This window comes from Podarcis melisellensis, assembly GCF_964234715.1.
Source record: "Podarcis melisellensis genome assembly, chromosome: 3".
Taxonomy (NCBI): Eukaryota; Metazoa; Chordata; class Lepidosauria; order Squamata; family Lacertidae; genus Podarcis; species Podarcis melisellensis.
Window position 1 is genome coordinate 93341365 of NC_138530.1, and position 17557 is coordinate 93358921.

A 17557-nucleotide genomic window follows, 5' to 3' on the forward strand; every position below is an offset into this window, starting at 1 on the left:
CTCACAGAGTGTTTGTTGTGGGGGAGGAAGGGAAAGGAGAATGTTAGCCGCTTTTGAGACTCCTTAAAGGGAGTGAAAGGTGGGATATCAAATCCAAACTCTTCTTCTTCTTCTATTTTGGAAGTGCTTTAAGACATTTGTCTGTGTTCTGTCCTCATTGCAGAGTGGAGATACTGTGCTGATTGGGGCTGTCCGAGGTGGTCATGTTGAAATTGTGAGAGCCTTGCTTCATAAGTATGCAGATATAGACATTAGAGGGCAGGTAAGTAATTCTGTGTGAGTTCAGGATTTTGAAAATGCTCTTGTTAATATATCATTTCCAAAAGCATTCCTCAGAGACGGGAAGCACATTTCTAGATGGCATCTTGAAAAACACTTGATTTCCTACTGTATTTGCAACTGGAAAGAACTGTGCACTTTAACACGACACATAAAGACAAACATTTTGTTCCTTGGCATTCTATACTTACTGTCTCTTAAGTTATGTATAAAGTAGGTATATTTGTTTTGATCATAAAGAACATCCATGCCCTATTCTGCTCCTTGGGAGCATTGCATCCAGCTTAGTTTTAGGCACTTGCTAGTGAGTCTAATTCAGTGAGTCACGAAGCACTTGCCTAGCATCTTTATATAAACAGGTTAACCAAAAATCTGCTGTTGCTTTTAGTCATGGAAGGGGGATCGAATCGAGAGCTCGGAAGCCTGCAAAATGACAGGTGCTCAGTACAGCTTCTGACAGTAGCTGCTATTTGTCGGTGGATCAGAACAGCAGCTGATGCTGAGTACATAATTAACTGTCAGGCTGGACTGTGAAATCAGAATATTTCAGCTTTTCACTATAGTAAAAATATTTCTTAAGTATATCTGTTGCAAGGAGTTTCCTGAAGCTACAGTTCAGAGGTGATGCAGTACACATTGTAGTTGCTTTGTTGATATGATGACGCTGAGCTACTTTTTGAAAAAAATAAATAAATACGGAAATCTCATGCAATTCATTATACATCCAGTACCATTCCTAAAAGCAAATACCAGCAGAAGATTCTTCTTCTTTCCAAGGCACACCCTAGATTTCTAGATTTGGTTGTAATATAGATTCTCCATCCCTTTCAATTAAATATATTCTGTATGCCAGCTTTTTGTGAAGTGGTTTCTGAATGCCATGTGTTGAAGAACTTTTTTGAAATACTATAATCCTAATTTTAGCCAAACACTGATATGTAACTTACATTACATTTTTTAAAAAAAACACCCAATGTCAGTTTCCTTTTTCCATTCTGAATTTTATCACTTTGCTATATAGTGTTGAATATAACCTGCATAATACGTGGTTTGTGAAGTTAGTTTGACTGCATTTAAAGTGCTTTTCAAATATGTTGTTTATTTGTAGGATAATAAAACTGCTTTATACTGGGCTGTTGAAAAAGGAAATGCTACCATGGTTAGAGATATCTTGCAGTGCAACCCAGACACTGAAATATGTACAAAGGTAAATATATCATGTAATGACTTTGATCTTCGAGATATGGTTTATTTTGCAACAATGCTTTTTCGCTCTTCTCTGTGTTGCTGAATATGGCATTTTTGTTAAAAATGTTGTCTTCACTAAATGTGAGGAGAGAATAGTTGAGTACAATTCTAGTTTGTTCATATTTGCTCTTCTGTGCTTTTAAAACTATATTTAGAAAGCCTGTGGAGCACATTGAAAAATATATCACCAGCATTTCCCTTCGCCTTTAAAAAAATCGAAAATCAATATCTTAACTGAAATGCATTTTGAGTGGAGGCTATATGCACATACTTAAGCTAATTTTCCTTCTGAGATGCTTTCCCATAAATAGGTTTAATGAGAAACGCTTTACTTTGTATATAACTACCATTGCAAATTAGAACGTCAACAAAGGAAATACATTGGTACCTCGGGTTACAGACGCTTCAGGTTACAGATGCTTCAGGTTACAGACTCTACTAACCCAGAAATAGTACCTCGGGTTAAGAACTTTGCTTCAGGTTGAGAACAGAAATTGTGCAGCGGTGGCATGGCGGCAGCGGGAGGCCCCATTAGCTAAAGTGGTGCTTCAGGTTAAGAACAGTTTCAGGTTGAGAACGGACCTCCAGAACGAATTAAGTTCTTAACCCGAGGTACCACTGTAATTCATAGCATGGGGAAAATACCACACCAAATTTGTGTTCAAGGGAATGCTTAACAGCACAATCCAAATCCAATATCTGCTGGGATAAGATAGCTTGGAGTTAGAAGATCTTGGGCTTTCTTGGATCACCAGAGGCTCAGCCAGAGCTATGCTGGAATAAATCCTTCATCCCAGCTTGGCCAGGGCTCAGCCAGCAGAATTTAAGCCTGCATTACTTACACCAGCATAATCTCTCCCCAAAGGGGTGGGACTGGACCCAGCAAAGGAGAGACTTAAACCTATTCCAAGTTCTGTTCAGATTGGTCATGCAACTTAGGGCCCAGTCCTCACAACCTGGGGCCTAGACCCTTGCAGAGACTTCCAAACAGCATTTAGAATAGTAGTAATGTATGATGCAGGTGGCGCTGTGGGTTAAACCACAGAGCCTAGGACTTGCCGATCAGAAGGTCGGCGGTTCAAATCCCCGTGACGGGGTGAGCTCCCGTTGCTCGGTCCCTGCTCCTGCCAACCTAGCAGTTCGAAAGCACGTCAAAGTGCAAGTAGATAAATAGGTACCGCTCCGGCGGGAAGGTATAGGGCGTTTCCATGTTCTGCTCTGGTTTGCCAGAAGCGGCTTAGTCATGCTGGCCACGTGACGCTGAAGCTGTCTACCAGCTCCCTTGGCCAATAAAGCGAGATGAGCGCCGCAACCCCAGAATCGGTCATAACTGGACCTAATGGTCAGGGGTCCCTTTACCTTTACATTTATGCTGGTGTAAGTTATGCCAAGCCAAGTTACACCAGTTCCCTCTAGTTAAGATTGCTCTGTAAATGTATTGAGGAATAACTGAACTTCATTATGTAATACTGAGTATCTGCCTTGAAAAACAACAACCTGGGCTACCAGTTTTGACCCCAAGGGCAAACAAAAAATTATGTTACAATTAAAATTACCTCAAACTTCTAGGCTGGAGGTGGGTACTTAATTTTTTTTTTGCCGTAAAATATGCAGGTGTTCCAGAATTCAAAATTCATTGCTCCCAGCAGGCCTGTTGTGCCTGTCTATTTTGAAGGCATTCACAAAATACTATTTTACTTTTGCTTTTAGGATGGAGAAACACCTCTTATAAAGGCCACCAAGATGAGAAATATTGAAATAGTTGAGCTTCTGCTTGACAAAGGAGCTAAAGTTTCTGCTGTAGACAAGGTAAACTCCAGTTGATAACCACTGTATTTATTTTAATTTATTGTCCTTAATGCTTTAACCAAAGTGCATTGTCCTCTATTAAATGAAGGTAGTTGAAAATGATATTGAGGTAGATACCTGATTTTACACATGCCTGTAAAGAAGAAGGACCAGTCAGAATGATTCAGTAAAATAAACCCTAACCCTGGATTTTTCTTTTACAGAAACAAAATTTGCAAAGTGAAGAGATGGGTTATTTAGAGAGAGAGAGAGAAAACTAAGGGAAGGTCCTGTTCTAGGGGGATAAGGGATGGCAGTGAAGGGAACTTGTCAGGGCAGCTTTTGAATAAGTAGTTGATCTACTCCACAATAGCTACGTCTTCACCCATTCTCTTTTGCTATTCTTACAGAAAGGAGACACCCCACTTCATATTGCTATTCGTGGGAGAAGCCGTAGGCTTGCAGAACTGCTTTTAAGAAATCCTAAAGACGGTAGACTGCTTTACAGGCCCAATAAAGCTGGAGAGACGCCTTACAACATTGACTGTAGCCACCAGAAAAGCATTTTAACTCAGATATTTGGAGCTCGTAAGTATTGTGCATTTTCTTCTTAATCTGCCAGCTTCCAAGCTGCAAGGAGGTGGCCAAGACGTCAAGTGAGGACCGTTGCTCGCAAGCAGAGGGGGGTCTCTCTGACTCTACCCCTAACATAGCCAGCCTTCTCCACCCGTTCGCCTATCCCTCCTCAGCACAGCCTCCCCTTTAGCTCCACAAGCCTATGAAGAGAGGACAGCTGCTCCTGGAGCAAAGAAGAAACCTTCTGCCCCCCCCCCTCCGGTCACCTTTCCCGATCAAGCAACTTAATTCAGCCAACGCTCAGGAGAGAGGGTAGCCTGGAATGAAGAAAATTAGAAGTTACATAAAGACAGGCCACACTGAAAAGATATTGAAGTTCTTTTCATGTTTGTCTAAGGGAGGCTTGTTTTTACTGTTGTTCTAGCAGCCTGCTTGCTCATTTTTGGGGGGGCCCTTCCCCTTATTTGTGGTACCTTGCAGTGGGTGCTCCCCTGTTCTCTCTCTCTGTGTTTTCTTTTCCTGGGACAATCTGTATGCAAATAGTGTGTCTTCCAGAACCACCGCTTCTTCCTTAATGTGTGTGTAGCTTGCTGTGGCAATCTTTTCTTATCGCACCGCTCCTCTCTCCTGTGTGCACGTGCATTTTCTGCAGTTCTTTTGGCACACACACAGCAAAAGAGGGGTGTGATGTGTGTGCCTTTTTCTGTGACAATATACTCTTGTTTGACCGCTCTGCAACTTGTGTGTGTGTGTTTGGACATTCCTGCAGTGCTGCTCTCACTGCATCAAAATCATCTCTCAGGTAACAGCATGCAAAAAGAAAATAAATGTGTTAATTTTATGTGGGACTATGAAAAGAAGCGAGGGTTTCTTTTCAAGAGTGAGTGGTTTATTTTAAGTTGCTTTAAGCATGCTGGTCATGATTTGCCAATGTATGAAAAGCTAAATACTTACGTGCATAACTAATTTACTCCATGAAGCCTGTTTGGTTTTGCAGGACACTTATCTCCGACAGAATCTGATGGAGATATGCTGGGTTATGATCTTTATAGCAGTGCACTAGCCGACATTCTTAGTGAGCCAACTATGCAGCCCCCCATCTGTGTTGGGCTGTATGCCCAATGGGGGAGTGGGAAATCTTTTCTGCTCAAGAAACTTGAAGGTAAGAATTACTCCAGTTTATGCTTTTTTATACGAAAGAGCTGCACTGCGAAATTTGGAGAGGTTAGAATTGTTAAGGATGGCTGTGTTTCAGTTATTGTATTGTTGCAGGATGTGTATTGGGTAGGCTTGCCTCAAAGTGCAAACGGAATCTAATCCCCCCCATCCCTTCTTCTTAGTTACCCCTTCCTTATCATGCTTTCTAATGGAAAAGTAATTTATTTATTTTAAAATGGTAGATTGTTCTGCAAGGGAGCAATTGTAGCCATACAGAGAACCGCCTCTGGAATTACCTTTTGATTAATTATTTTCTTTTTCTCTTTTTTTAGATGAAATGAAAACTTTTGCTGGGCAGCAGATTGAACCTTTGTTCCAATTTTCCTGGCTGATTGTGGTCCTTACACTTTTGTTGTGTGGTGGTGTTGGTTTACTGCTTTCATTCACTTTGGATGCAAAACTTGGAATAGCAGTGGCACTGAGCTTGCTGGCACTGCTATATGTATTTTTTAGTAAGTCTTAAATTGAATTACCGGTAATTACAACCTATTATGTGCCCAGAATTAAGCTGAAATTTAGTCCACGAAATGAAACTGTTCGGATTTTGAACTAAATTGTGAAACGTGAATTTTCAATATATGATGTATTCAAGTACACTATCACAAAAATAAGGGTAGCTAAATATTTACAATACTCAGGTTTCAAATATTTGTTAAATTGAGAAGGAGGCCAGTACCTGTCTTTTGGCTCCAGAAATACAATGTTCCATTAATTCTGAAGATTATTAATTACGGTTCCACGACGTTATCAATGACAATGATTTAAAGAAATATGCATGCACCAAAATTTGCATGTCCCAAATTTTCACCCCACCTGTGAAAAGTTGGGTGTTATTGCTTCTAGCTTTTAGATGGGAAATAACATTGGGGTCTGCAGCATCATATTCTTCAGAAGAAGCTCAGGAAAAAAATGGGTGTGTACATAACTTAAGAATTAGGATTTTCTTATGACTGCTTTTGTCATGCTTTATCCAGAAATACGCTGTGGAACTAAATGAAAATAGTTGATAACTATCATATAAATAAAATATATAGCAATGACAAAAGTTAAAATGTGATTGGTGTCAAAAGGGTTTGTGATTTGGTTTCCTGTTTAAAGCCCATAACTGCTATTAACATTGAGGGTATTTGTAAAACGTCTTCTTCTAGCTGTGATATACTTTGGTAGCCGAAGAGAAGGAGAGAACTGGAATTGGGCATGGGTGTTAAGTACAAGGTTGGCAAGACATATTGGCTACATGGAGTTGCTTCTTAAACTTATGTTTGTGAACCCACCTGAGCTGCCAGAGCAAACAACTAAAGCCTTACCTGTAAGGTTAGTGTAATCTCACATCTTGTTCTTCTAGTTGTGAAGCACATCAGAGAGCATCTGCTTTAAAAAAGAAAGAAGTCTGATAGTCGAATGCTCATCTGAGACCAAGTTTCATGGAGATCAACTGAGCTGGGATCTTTAGCCGATACTCTAATTAGATTGACTATGCAGCCACTTACCTGTGTAGGACTGTCCACACAGCATAGAAATAGGAAACATTCTCTTTTCAACATTCTATTGTGCTACAATCTCTTGGAACTGAATTTTGAAATTCCTCAGGTGGCAACGCTGTGTAAATGTTGTCATCCTGTGTGTGTCTGCCTGCCTGTATTTGGATTTTTAAATGTCTAACTGGGTTGGTTCCTTGAGATCTTGTCTTGCAGCAACAGAGAGAAATATTGTTGGGATCACTGGCAAACTCGCCAGTAAAACTGCAGAATATTTTCCTAGGCATGTTAGGAAGCTCTTCATCAAAATACAGCTACTGACACTTTGTTGGGTTTTCTCTAAGGCTGCAATTCTGCATGGAGTGACTTGCCTTTGTGACATATCTGGGGTTGCAGCCAGCAGTAGACCTACTCATTGTAAACCAATTTAATGTAATGAACATGACTAATCTAGGCCCATTAATTTTAGTGAGTCTACTCTAAACCCCGGAGTCCTGATTAAGCACTTGGTTGAAATAATTCTCGTATTACATTGTTAGAAGTGTGTAGGAGTTAAGAACTATCATTGCATGTTTTTTAAAAGCAGGGGAGGAGTGGCAAATAAAAATGCAGTTTACTGTATTAAAAGCAGCCCAGCAATTTAAAGATGTGTATCTTAATGACAGAAAAAAGCTTATTTTATCAGCCAATAGCAATCAAACTGTTTCATGTATTTGTCTTCAGATTTTTATTTACAGATTACAATAGGCTATCCAGTGTTGGCGGAGAAACTTCAATGGCTGAAATGATTGCCACACTCTCAGATGCCTGCGAGAGGGAATTTGGTTTCTTAGCAACACGTCTTTTCCGAGTATTCAAGACTGAAGATACTCAAGGTATTATTATTATTATTATTATTATTTTACCAAATCACTGCTTTTCTCCATTTCTGTTGTAACAATGGAAAAATGCATCTGCTCTGCAAATATATTTTCCCTGAAACATTTAGAAAGCGTATAATAAATGGAAGAAGCTAGATATCCTCATGGTATAAAAATGTTTGAAACTTAGCAGTTGTGGAAAGAATAGGAAGAGAGGCATTACTTTTGCTCTTTTATCCTGGCCTCATAACAATCCTCTGTGTGTAGTTTATATAACAGCTAAGATAGAAGTGTTGTTGGGTGCTAGCTAGCTCCCACCAGCCCTAGCTAGCATGGCTAGTAGATAGGGACGATGGGAGGTGTTGGCCAAAAACATCAGGAGGGCCACAAGTTCTTCACCTGTGGACAAGGATTTCTGAAACTTGTGCACCTAACTCATTTTGAAGCCATGGGGGAAAGTAAAGGGACCTCATGTTAATATTTTTCAAGAATATCATGGAATCATAGTTGGGATCCTCGCCCTGCGATGCAGGAATCTCAACTAAACCCTCGATGACAGGTTCTGCTTAAAAACCTCCTATAGCTGCTGTTCTTCTAATTTCATCTCAGTTTTAAAATATCAGACTGTTAAATTTTGATGGTGGTACTTGAGTTTCCTGCTGAACGTAGAAAAGTGCTTAGCAGTTGTTGATTTGTTTCATAGGTAAAAAGAAATGGAAGAAAACCTGTTGCCTCCCATCCTTCGTTATTTTCCTTTTCATTCTGAGCTGCATTGTTACTGGGATCACTCTTCTAGCTTATTTTAAAGTGAATCCTGAAAACATGACAGTGAATGCTATTCTGATATCATTTCTATGTGTTGTGGGTTTGGGCTTCATCTTGAACTGCCGCACGTGGTGGCGAGTGATGGACTCGGTCTTGAACTCACAGAGAAAACGGCTTCATAGTGCTGCTTCAAAGCTACACAAGCTGAAAAGTGAGGGGTTTATGAAAGTAAGTATTATTATATTGTCATAAAAACTGTGGCAGGTGCTTTGAATTGTATGATGCTTGTTTAACTTGAAATTTAAAAGGTGGGGAGTCATGAGAATAAAGCACTTCAGTTATATCATTGAACATTTCTGTCTTTTTTATTTAATAGAATTTGTACACTACTTAATTGTAAATAAAACCTCTAAGCAGTCTTGATTTATATTTAATTCCCAGTGAACCTAAGGAATACATTTGTGCAAAAGGGGTTCACTGTTTTAAACAGTGAAAGCAAAATGTGTCATTTCAATGAGATTCGTGTTGGAGGATGGTAACACTACCGTTTTAACACTACTTTTATTTTGATAGGTTCTTAAATGTGAAGTGGAACTGATGGCAAAGATGGCAAAAACCATTGATAGCTTTACTCAGAATCAAACCAGGCTTGCGGTAATTATTGATGGATTAGATGCATGCGAGCAGGACAAAGTTTTACAGATGCTTGACACAGTAAGTAACTACTATTTTACCTTTGAGTGCTCTTGGGCAATCAAACACTTTGAGTGTTCTGAAATCAGTCACGTATATGAGAATAAGATTTCCTTTATATTTGGTTTCAATCCAGACTGAGTAGTTGTGACTAAATCTTACCAAAACCAATGGAATAATTTAGCTGTTTTTAGTTGACTTGCTTTCAGTGGAACTCACAGCCCAAGCCTATGTTCCACTTATATCGGGGGCTTGCTCCTAAGTTAAGATTTTTGCCTGAAGAGATTGTGTGAATTGTTTTGGAACTATAACACTGAAAAGTGATTTCATTCCCCCCGCCCTTTGTGAGCTAACCTGAAGAAACTACAGCAACAAGCTCCAGAGAATCCCTTGCATGAGTGGAAGGCACTGTTTCAACAGTCCCTCCTCTTGATTTCTGCCATTTCTACCCCCTTCAGCAGTTCCATTAGTCACATCCCAAAATATCCCAGAAGGCAACTTCTTGTAGAGTGTGAAGGGCTGAAGTGACAAGATGAAAGTGGGAGAGCCCTGTTGTGCAAGTACTTCTCTGGATCCAACCCAATCTGTGTTCCATAAACATAGCCTGTTGAACTTTGTGTCTCAGCAGAATCTTTTGCTTCCTGTGGTGGCAATATATGAGTGTGCTGTTCACAATCCACACCACAGTACATATTTGCAGCCCCTTCCACATTTTACCTCCTGCTGAACTGGGAGTGGGCAGTACAGAAGAGATGGGCAGTGGCGGGGGGCAGGGTGAGCCTTAGTGGTCTTCCAACTTCTGTCTAGGAGTGTCATGAAAGCCTTGCTACCTGAGCCACTTGTGCCATCTTTACTGTGACTAGACCACCCGTGGGATACAGATTTTGAATGATTTCATTCATTTTTCTTTTCTTCTTTTCACAGGTTAGAGTCCTGTTTTCAAAAGGCCCATTTATTGCAATTTTTGCTAGTGACCCACACATCATCATAAAGGCAATTAATCAGAACCTGAACAGTGTGCTCCGTGACTCAAATATAAATGGACATGATTACATGAGAAATATCGTACACTTACCTGTCTTTCTTAACAGCCGTGGACTCAGTAGTGCTAAAAAGATGATGGTAGCTGCAACCACAAATGGAGACGTCCCATATTCAGATGGTGCAGGTATAGTGTATTATAAATAATCAGGCATCAAATGCCAATAGTGGTGTTTTTTTAAAAAAAGATAGCATAAATATTTGAACGATTACCACTTAGTAGAAATCATCTGTTGCATGGTAAAATGAAAATGTGTTTTAATGAGAGACATTTCCTAGGATTCCATGAAGATGTTGATCGAAGGGTTTCACAGAATAGCCTGGGAGATGTGACCAAGCTTGGAAGCAAAACAGCTCTCAACAGGCGGGTAAGAAATGGCCAGTTGGAAATCTTTTACACATAATTTACACACATAAATTATTGTTATGCATTTTAGCAAACAGCTGTTTAGGTTATGTATTCTGGGTTCATATTCATAGACTGGCTTCAGATGTGGTAGAATTCTTTAAGCTCAGTGGGTTTGTGGACCCTGGACTGGGTCCACAAATTGCTGCTAGAAAGTGGTGCTTGGCAAGACCAGATCAACCATGTTGATCATTTAATGTCCTGTCTTTAGGGTAAACCCTCATAAGGCATCTTACAAAAATATATACGTCAAAAGCAAACATAGTAAGAGTGGAACAAATTTAATAATAAAAATATCTGCATAGACACCTTAAAACAGGACATATTGATTCAATATTATGTTTGGGAAGTTGTTTTTTGATACAGCTTTTGCTAACAAGTAGGCTTAGCATGTTCAGAAGAAACATATGAGTACATTTCTGATTTGTTTCATACATTGAGATCTTTAAGCTCCATAGGTGCACACTTTTGAAAGCTATACATTTCTATGATATAAAAATAGTATATTGTGGACAGTAACATCACTTACTTTTAAAAAAAATGTCACTGAAATGAAAATTATTGCAAGAAATACCTACATATTTTTTCTTGGTGAGACATTTCGAAGTACGTTAGTGACTCCTGGTGTTTGTCCAACTCTGTTCACCTCTGAATGCACTAATATAACATCTTGCCTTTTTGGTAGACTGTAAAACATGAAAACAGTTCATACAAATAATACCTGTGTTCTCTCCCCACCCCCCAAAATTAGGACACTTACAGAAGAAGACAAATTCAGCGTACCATTACACGTCAAATGTCTTTTGATCTGACTAAGCTTTTGGTTACAGAAGACTGGTTCAGTGATATTAGCCCGCAGACAATGAGGCGATTGCTAAATATTGTTTCTGTGACAGGTGTGCTTCCTTATTATACTTTACATATCAAAGTGAGGCATTTAAAACCTACAGTTTCCATGCTATGTGTAGCATGTCAGCCATGTACCATAGTCCGTTAGCTGCCCTAGGAAAGAAAAACTGTTTACATGTTCATGGAGAGCAAGTCCACAGTTCCTCCCTAGTCTTCTAGAGTGAGCCATGGAAATGAGACTTTGTGTGATGAGAAATCAAATAATTTACACCATATTCATTACACACTGTTTTCACGATAAAACGATAAAAGTCAAATTATCCAGAGAAAATTTGGGCAGTGTCAGATGAGCCAAACTATGGCTGCTGGAGTTGTTTGATTTTCTATTTACGGTTAGTGATCAGCCTGTGGTGCAGGGGCGCCATCTGTTTGGGGCTGTGAGGGCCAAGGCCTCAAATTATCATAGAAGGGGCCGGGTCCACACAAAGTTCTGTGGTGGCCGCACACTCTGTGATGTGCAAAAGTGATGTCAGCATGGTGCAGGGCATGCTGATGTCATGTGCACATGCCGCATTGATATCATGCAGCCCCGGGCCTTCGAAGTCGGGGGAACAAGGCGGCATGCCTGCTGTGGCATAATGGCTTTTTGGGTTCAATCGAGCTTTTTATCACCCTTCAATAGTGAAGTTGGCTGAAAAATTACAGAATGATCAGGTTTTTCAACAAATTGCCTCTGGTATAATCAGAGAAGCTAACTTGAGGAAAGCAAAGCATAGATAGTATAAAGTACATGAGGTGACATTTATCTGTGCATGAACAGAACAAGCTTCAACTCATGCAGTGGGGCTTCCACTTCTTCCCCTCCCTCCTATAGCCTTCCATGCATCTCCAGAATCAGATGTTGGGAGGCTGTTGGGAAGAGAAAGAAAGGGGAAACCTGTTGCGGAAGAGAAATGAAATGTGGTTTCAAATTATGAAGGCAAGGTTTATTCCTGATTTCCTAACTGTGGTTTGTTTTGGGGAACACAAACCATGAATCCTGGCCTAGATACAATGCTGAGTCAGTTGCTGTATGCTTTGTTGCCCCACTTGAAGGATTTATGCACAGTACGGCTAAACCAGCTTGTGACTTCGCGTCACGTCCATATGTGGCCATTAAGATCCTTCCAGTGAACTCAGAACTTGCTCGGTTGTTGGTGACATTTTGGTTGGTCCAAATAAAGGTATGGCTCAGCTGTGGATTTTGAAATTTACCCTCACAGCCTTTCATATTTTAAAGGTCGTTTACTAAGAGCTAATCAGATCACTTTCAACTGGGATAGACTGGCTAGCTGGATCAACTTGACAGAACAGTGGCCATACAGGACCTCTTGGCTCATATTGTATCTGGAAGAAACAGAAGGTGTTCCAGATCAGCTAACTTTAAAAACTATCTATGAGAGGTAGGTGTGATTTTGAAGTTTCCATTTGTTGGTGGGTGTTCAAAAGTCAGGATTTAACTATCTTTGTTTCTTGGGTGAGAGAAAGTAAATGTCCACAGTAAATGGGAGTAAATTATTTTGGTGTTACGGTACTTACAAATTAGCATATGTCTGAATGCTTTGCTTTGTTGGGGCAAATGCTTCAAACTCACAAAATAAGGTGTGAGTATTTGTGATATGCTATTACTATTTTTGATTACTATAACTTGTGATTCATAATTACTATGCTAAAAGATGCAGGCATGACCAAACTTGGCCCTCCAGCTGTTTTGGGACTACAACTCCCATCATCCCTAGCTAACAGGACCAGTGGTCAGGGATGATGGAATTGCAGTCCCCAAACAGCTGGAGGGCCAAGTTTGGCCATGCCTGGATTAGGCGCTATGATTCGTTAACAGAATGGGGTCTAATTATATCTGTTAAATGAAGAGAGTAAGGCATTAATGGCTGTTGCTGTCTTCTAGTTTTTTCTTTTGTCCGTCATTGGAAAAGCAACAGGGACACAGTATAACATAATCTAATGGCATTATCCCCTCTATCCATCCAAATCTTCTTGGGAACATAAATGTAAGGAATAGTTGCAGTATAGTAACTAGTTGTTGTATAGTAATTCGTTTCTACTCTGCCATGAACTGAATAGGCTTTGGGCAGTTGCCCACCTCTGCCATGGGGTGTGGCATAATGACGTTGATTCACCCCATAGAGTAGATATAAGGATTATGACTAGGTAATGCCTTCAAAAACTTGTTACGTGTTACACATTGCACAAATATTAAGTATGGGATTAAACACATTTACTACCTTCTGTGTGTCCTTATTCCCTTTTGGGATACTCCTTTGTATCCCACTGAGAGCCAGTGTGGTGTAGTGGTTAAGAGCGGTAGACTCGTAATCTGGTGAACCCGGTTCGCGTCTCCGCTCCTCCACATGCAGCTGCTGGGTGATCTTGGGCTAATCACACTTCTCTGAAGTCTCTCAGCCCCACTCACCTCACAGAGTGTTTGTTGTGGGGGAGGAAGGGAAAGGAGAAGGTTAGCCGCTTTGAGACTCCTTCGGGTAGTGATACAGCGGGATATCAAATCCAAACTCCTCCTCTTCTTCTTTGATACATTCATTCATCATTTTATTCGTGTGCCACCTTTACATAATTGTAAGCCACCTTGAGCATGGTTTTGACATGAAGAAATTTACATAATCACACGCATAAGAAAATTAGTCATAAACAATAAATAAAACACATCAACAGGTGCGCAGCCGAACCAAACAATTTCAACATAAATCATGGTATGATCTAAAAATAAAGATGCAAACAAAATAATATCCATAACAGCAGCAGCTCTTTCCCCAACAAAAAAACCTGAAATAGCACCCCCAGTGCAAGAGTCTGTTCAGCAGCCTCAGCTTCTGCAGCTGGAGTCAGTCAGGGCCCTGCGTTCTCAGGCCAGGTGGAAAAAGGCCTGTAGATCTTCCAGGACCAACAGTCAAGATGGTATCAAGGAATTAGAAAACCTCAAATTGCCATGAGAGCAGGCTAATAGATCCAGGAAAGAACAACAGTAGCTGGGGCTTCTGCCTGCTTGCTTGCTCCAGCAAGGTTGGCAATACTTGGGCCTGAGCTACAGAACTGTTAGTTATAGGGTCTCCATTTGGACTGAATAGCTTTGCCCTTCTAATGTAGTATGTCGTAATGGTAGGTTAACGTTCATTGTTAGTACCAGTTAGATAAACTGCCGGAATATGTCTGCAGTACAATTCAGATGAAAGCCCTGTTGAGTTCAGTGGAACTTCCAGATAAATGTGTATAGAGTTGGAAGCCTGTTTTTCATTAGTAACTGCCTTTAATCTTCCAGCAGATGGCACTAACATACCAATGATATTGGTGAAGAGGTCTGTCATTCAGCGTTTTAACATTAAATCTAGAATTCATATTTGTCTTCCTGCTTGTTTCCTGTTCGTTTCAGTAGCTTCTCTGTAACTTTTAAACACTGAAATAGGTGAGGGATACTCTTTGTGGCTTGCAGGTTATGCATAGCTACAAACGCTAATTCATCTACCTGTAAATGAGAGTCTGTTCTTACAATTCCAAGGCCCAGTGCAGGTATATTGCTTGGTACTCATGAAACCATGGTTTCCAAATAGAAGCCAAATTCTTGAATGTGAGCTCTTCTTCTGCTTTCCAATTTTCACTCCACTTCCTGTTTTTTGCATATAATTACACATGCAGTGATGTAAATCCTTCTTGAAACTAACCAATTCCACTCCTGGTTTGCAAACTATGGCGTGCATAATCTTCAGACAGCAAGAATGTGAGAGAGGTTTTTAGTTGCTTCCCACTAGCTACCTCACTGAAGTCTAATCAGCAGGAACACTATAAAATACATCTGAAAAAGCTTTGGGGGGTGGGGGTCTCAGGTGGGCTTGTGCTCCCTGGAAGCCCTATTCTGACAGTGAAAATGTTATCATGTGATATAGCCCTAAGTGCCCCTGGGGTATATATAGAGTGTCTTAAGTTCTGCAGATAAATGTGCATTGCTCAGTATTTTTCCCAGTTCTAATGATAAAATTTGGTGTGTTCTATTAAACAGCATTTTTTCTGGGGTAAATAATATAACTTCTGCGTTATAACTTTGCTTTTAGCAAATGGAACATATTTCTGTCTCTCTGGGTTGTTAGTAGGGTTTGAAAAAGTATTTACAGTGTGTTAATAGGAGAAGACATAAATGATACATGTTTTATTAAAGAAATCTGAGCTGATAAAAAATCAGAATAAGAAATCTTTAGCACCAGTAGTAAAGTTTAAATCCCCCCTCCCATAAAAAGGCTCATTTATTTTTATAGCAATTTGATGACACATCTGCTTGCTTTATTCAGCTGGGGGAAAAAATGTTGGTTCTTGATGTTTGGTAAAGTTGCTTTTGTTAAATTATTTTCCAAATCGTTCAACTTTTAACAAATGACATTTGATACTAACACTGGAAAGCAATTTCAGCTAATTAAGTAGATCCTTCTATAAACCATCAGAACATTAAGATGACAAACTGTTCATTCAGGATTATTTTAATTGGGACAATTATTGTAATTTTGTTGCAATTATGTGTTGAGCTAAAAGCCTTTGTCTAAATCATTTGAGATTTTTTTTTTGTTAACATATACATAACTGAGAAAAGAGAAATGAAAACTCGAGCATTTTCTGTCTACTTTTCCAGTACCACATTTAGACAAATGATAATTACCCATTCTATAAACTGTATTTGAGATTTGTAGGGTGCTTTTTAAAAATGAGAACATTTGTACAAGGTAATTCTTTTTTAAAAAAGGTTTCTTCTCCAGTAGGTGGTAGCGGGTTTCTATTTTAGGACAGTTTTAACCAGTTTTGTTTAAGGAAGAGAGGGGGAAATATATGAGGTTCAATTGAGTCTGTATGGGGGGGTGCTTTTTGAAGTTGCACTTTCTTGTTCAAATTTATATAGCTGGCTTAGCATTGCATCCAAAAGCAGCCACTTTGATGCAGTCCTGACAAGAGTTAGGTACTGTACTTTGATTTCAATGGGAAATTTGGGTCTTCTTGCAAGGGCACTGCATTAGATACAACCCACGTGTTAGCGTGTGCTTACAATTACTTTTCTAATATGTAACATTTTCCCCTCCCATAGCTTATCCTGACATTTTCTTGCCCCACCTCCCAGGGGCTCATCCAGCCCAGCATCGTTTTCTCAAAGTGGGATGACTATGGGAAGGACCTGAGAGCAACAGCACTCTCCTCACTTGTGATTCCAAGCAGCTGGCATTCCCAGGCATACTGCCTGTAAAGTAGATCATAACCATCATGGCTAGTGGCCACTTACAGCCTCACCCTCCATTAGAGATCATAGAGGTCACAGAATTAATTTGTCTAATCCTCTTTTAAAGCCGTCTGAGTTGGTGGCCATCGCTGGCTCGTGTGGGAGCGGATTTCAGAGTTTAGCTACGCGCATAAACATAACAGTTGGTGGGATAGACACTTTCTGCTGTTGATTGCGCCCATCTGCTGAAAAGGAGTCTGCCTCCAAGGGTCCACATGGACAGAAACAGTGGTCAAAGCTTTAGAAAGGAGGACAGTCCATTGCTCCTTTTTTACCATTTGCCTAGCCAGCTGTACTTCCCACCCCATCCCATGGCCTGTTACCGTTAAAAAGGAAATAAACCAGCAGCACATGTGATGTGCCATCTTCTCTGCAAAATTATATGCCATGTCTGTTCTGGCACTATCCAGATATTGTTATTTGGATGTGCCTTGTTTTTGTTAGCAAATTCCTTCTTGTGTTCATTGCATTCTCCCCTTCAGCTTGCCTTAAAATATACCCAATTATCTAATTTCCCCTAATTACTTAGTTTGGCTGCCAGAAATGATATGCATATGTTTAGTACACCATTTTACTTGGTCCTTATTTTACATTCTTAGTGTTCTTATACATATCTCAGTGGTACGACAAGCCTGATATCAACTGTCTATTTCTGATTTTTTACTTGATTGCTAATTTGCCTTGTTTCTTGTTTAACAAGCTGTAATAGTTGAATTTGCAAATTTTGTTTCAAGATGAACAGCCTACACTTCCAAACAACCTATAGCATGAACACACATAAACACACCCACACACATCAGTCCTCTTTATTGGAGAATACCCGTACACTCAGACTCTTTACCTTTCTCCCTGTCACTGTACACTCAGCCTCTCATACTGACCACCTCTTAACTAGCATTCTCAGTACAACCATGCATTTAATCCCTTTCTATTTATTATATTCCCATTATTTCCACCATCTGATTGATCTTTCTATTTTGACCATCTCAACTGTCTATGTAGTAGACAAAAGGTTCGTATTTATGGAAGGTCC

General features: G+C 39.9%; 1 protein-coding gene across 8 annotated transcripts in view; it reads left to right on the top strand.

The window, feature by feature from the left end:
- KIDINS220 (kinase D interacting substrate 220) overlaps nt 1-17557 on the top strand; it is a 58935-nt gene that overhangs the window by 17422 nt on the left and 23956 nt on the right. For all 8 annotated transcript variants that reach the window (XM_081905926.1, XM_081905928.1, XM_081905929.1 and 5 more), the window contains exons 9-22: nt 164-262; nt 1388-1486; nt 3238-3336; nt 3726-3903; nt 4889-5053; nt 5382-5561; nt 6258-6423; nt 7311-7462; nt 8151-8440; nt 8786-8926; nt 9830-10073; nt 10226-10314; nt 11104-11248; nt 12481-12643. In XM_081905926.1, the coding sequence (XP_081762052.1) occupies nt 164-262; nt 1388-1486; nt 3238-3336; nt 3726-3903; nt 4889-5053; nt 5382-5561; nt 6258-6423; nt 7311-7462; nt 8151-8440; nt 8786-8926; nt 9830-10073; nt 10226-10314; nt 11104-11248; nt 12481-12643 (2210 nt within the window). The remainder of the gene's footprint in view (nt 1-163; nt 263-1387; nt 1487-3237; nt 3337-3725; nt 3904-4888; nt 5054-5381; nt 5562-6257; nt 6424-7310; nt 7463-8150; nt 8441-8785; nt 8927-9829; nt 10074-10225; nt 10315-11103; nt 11249-12480; nt 12644-17557) is intronic.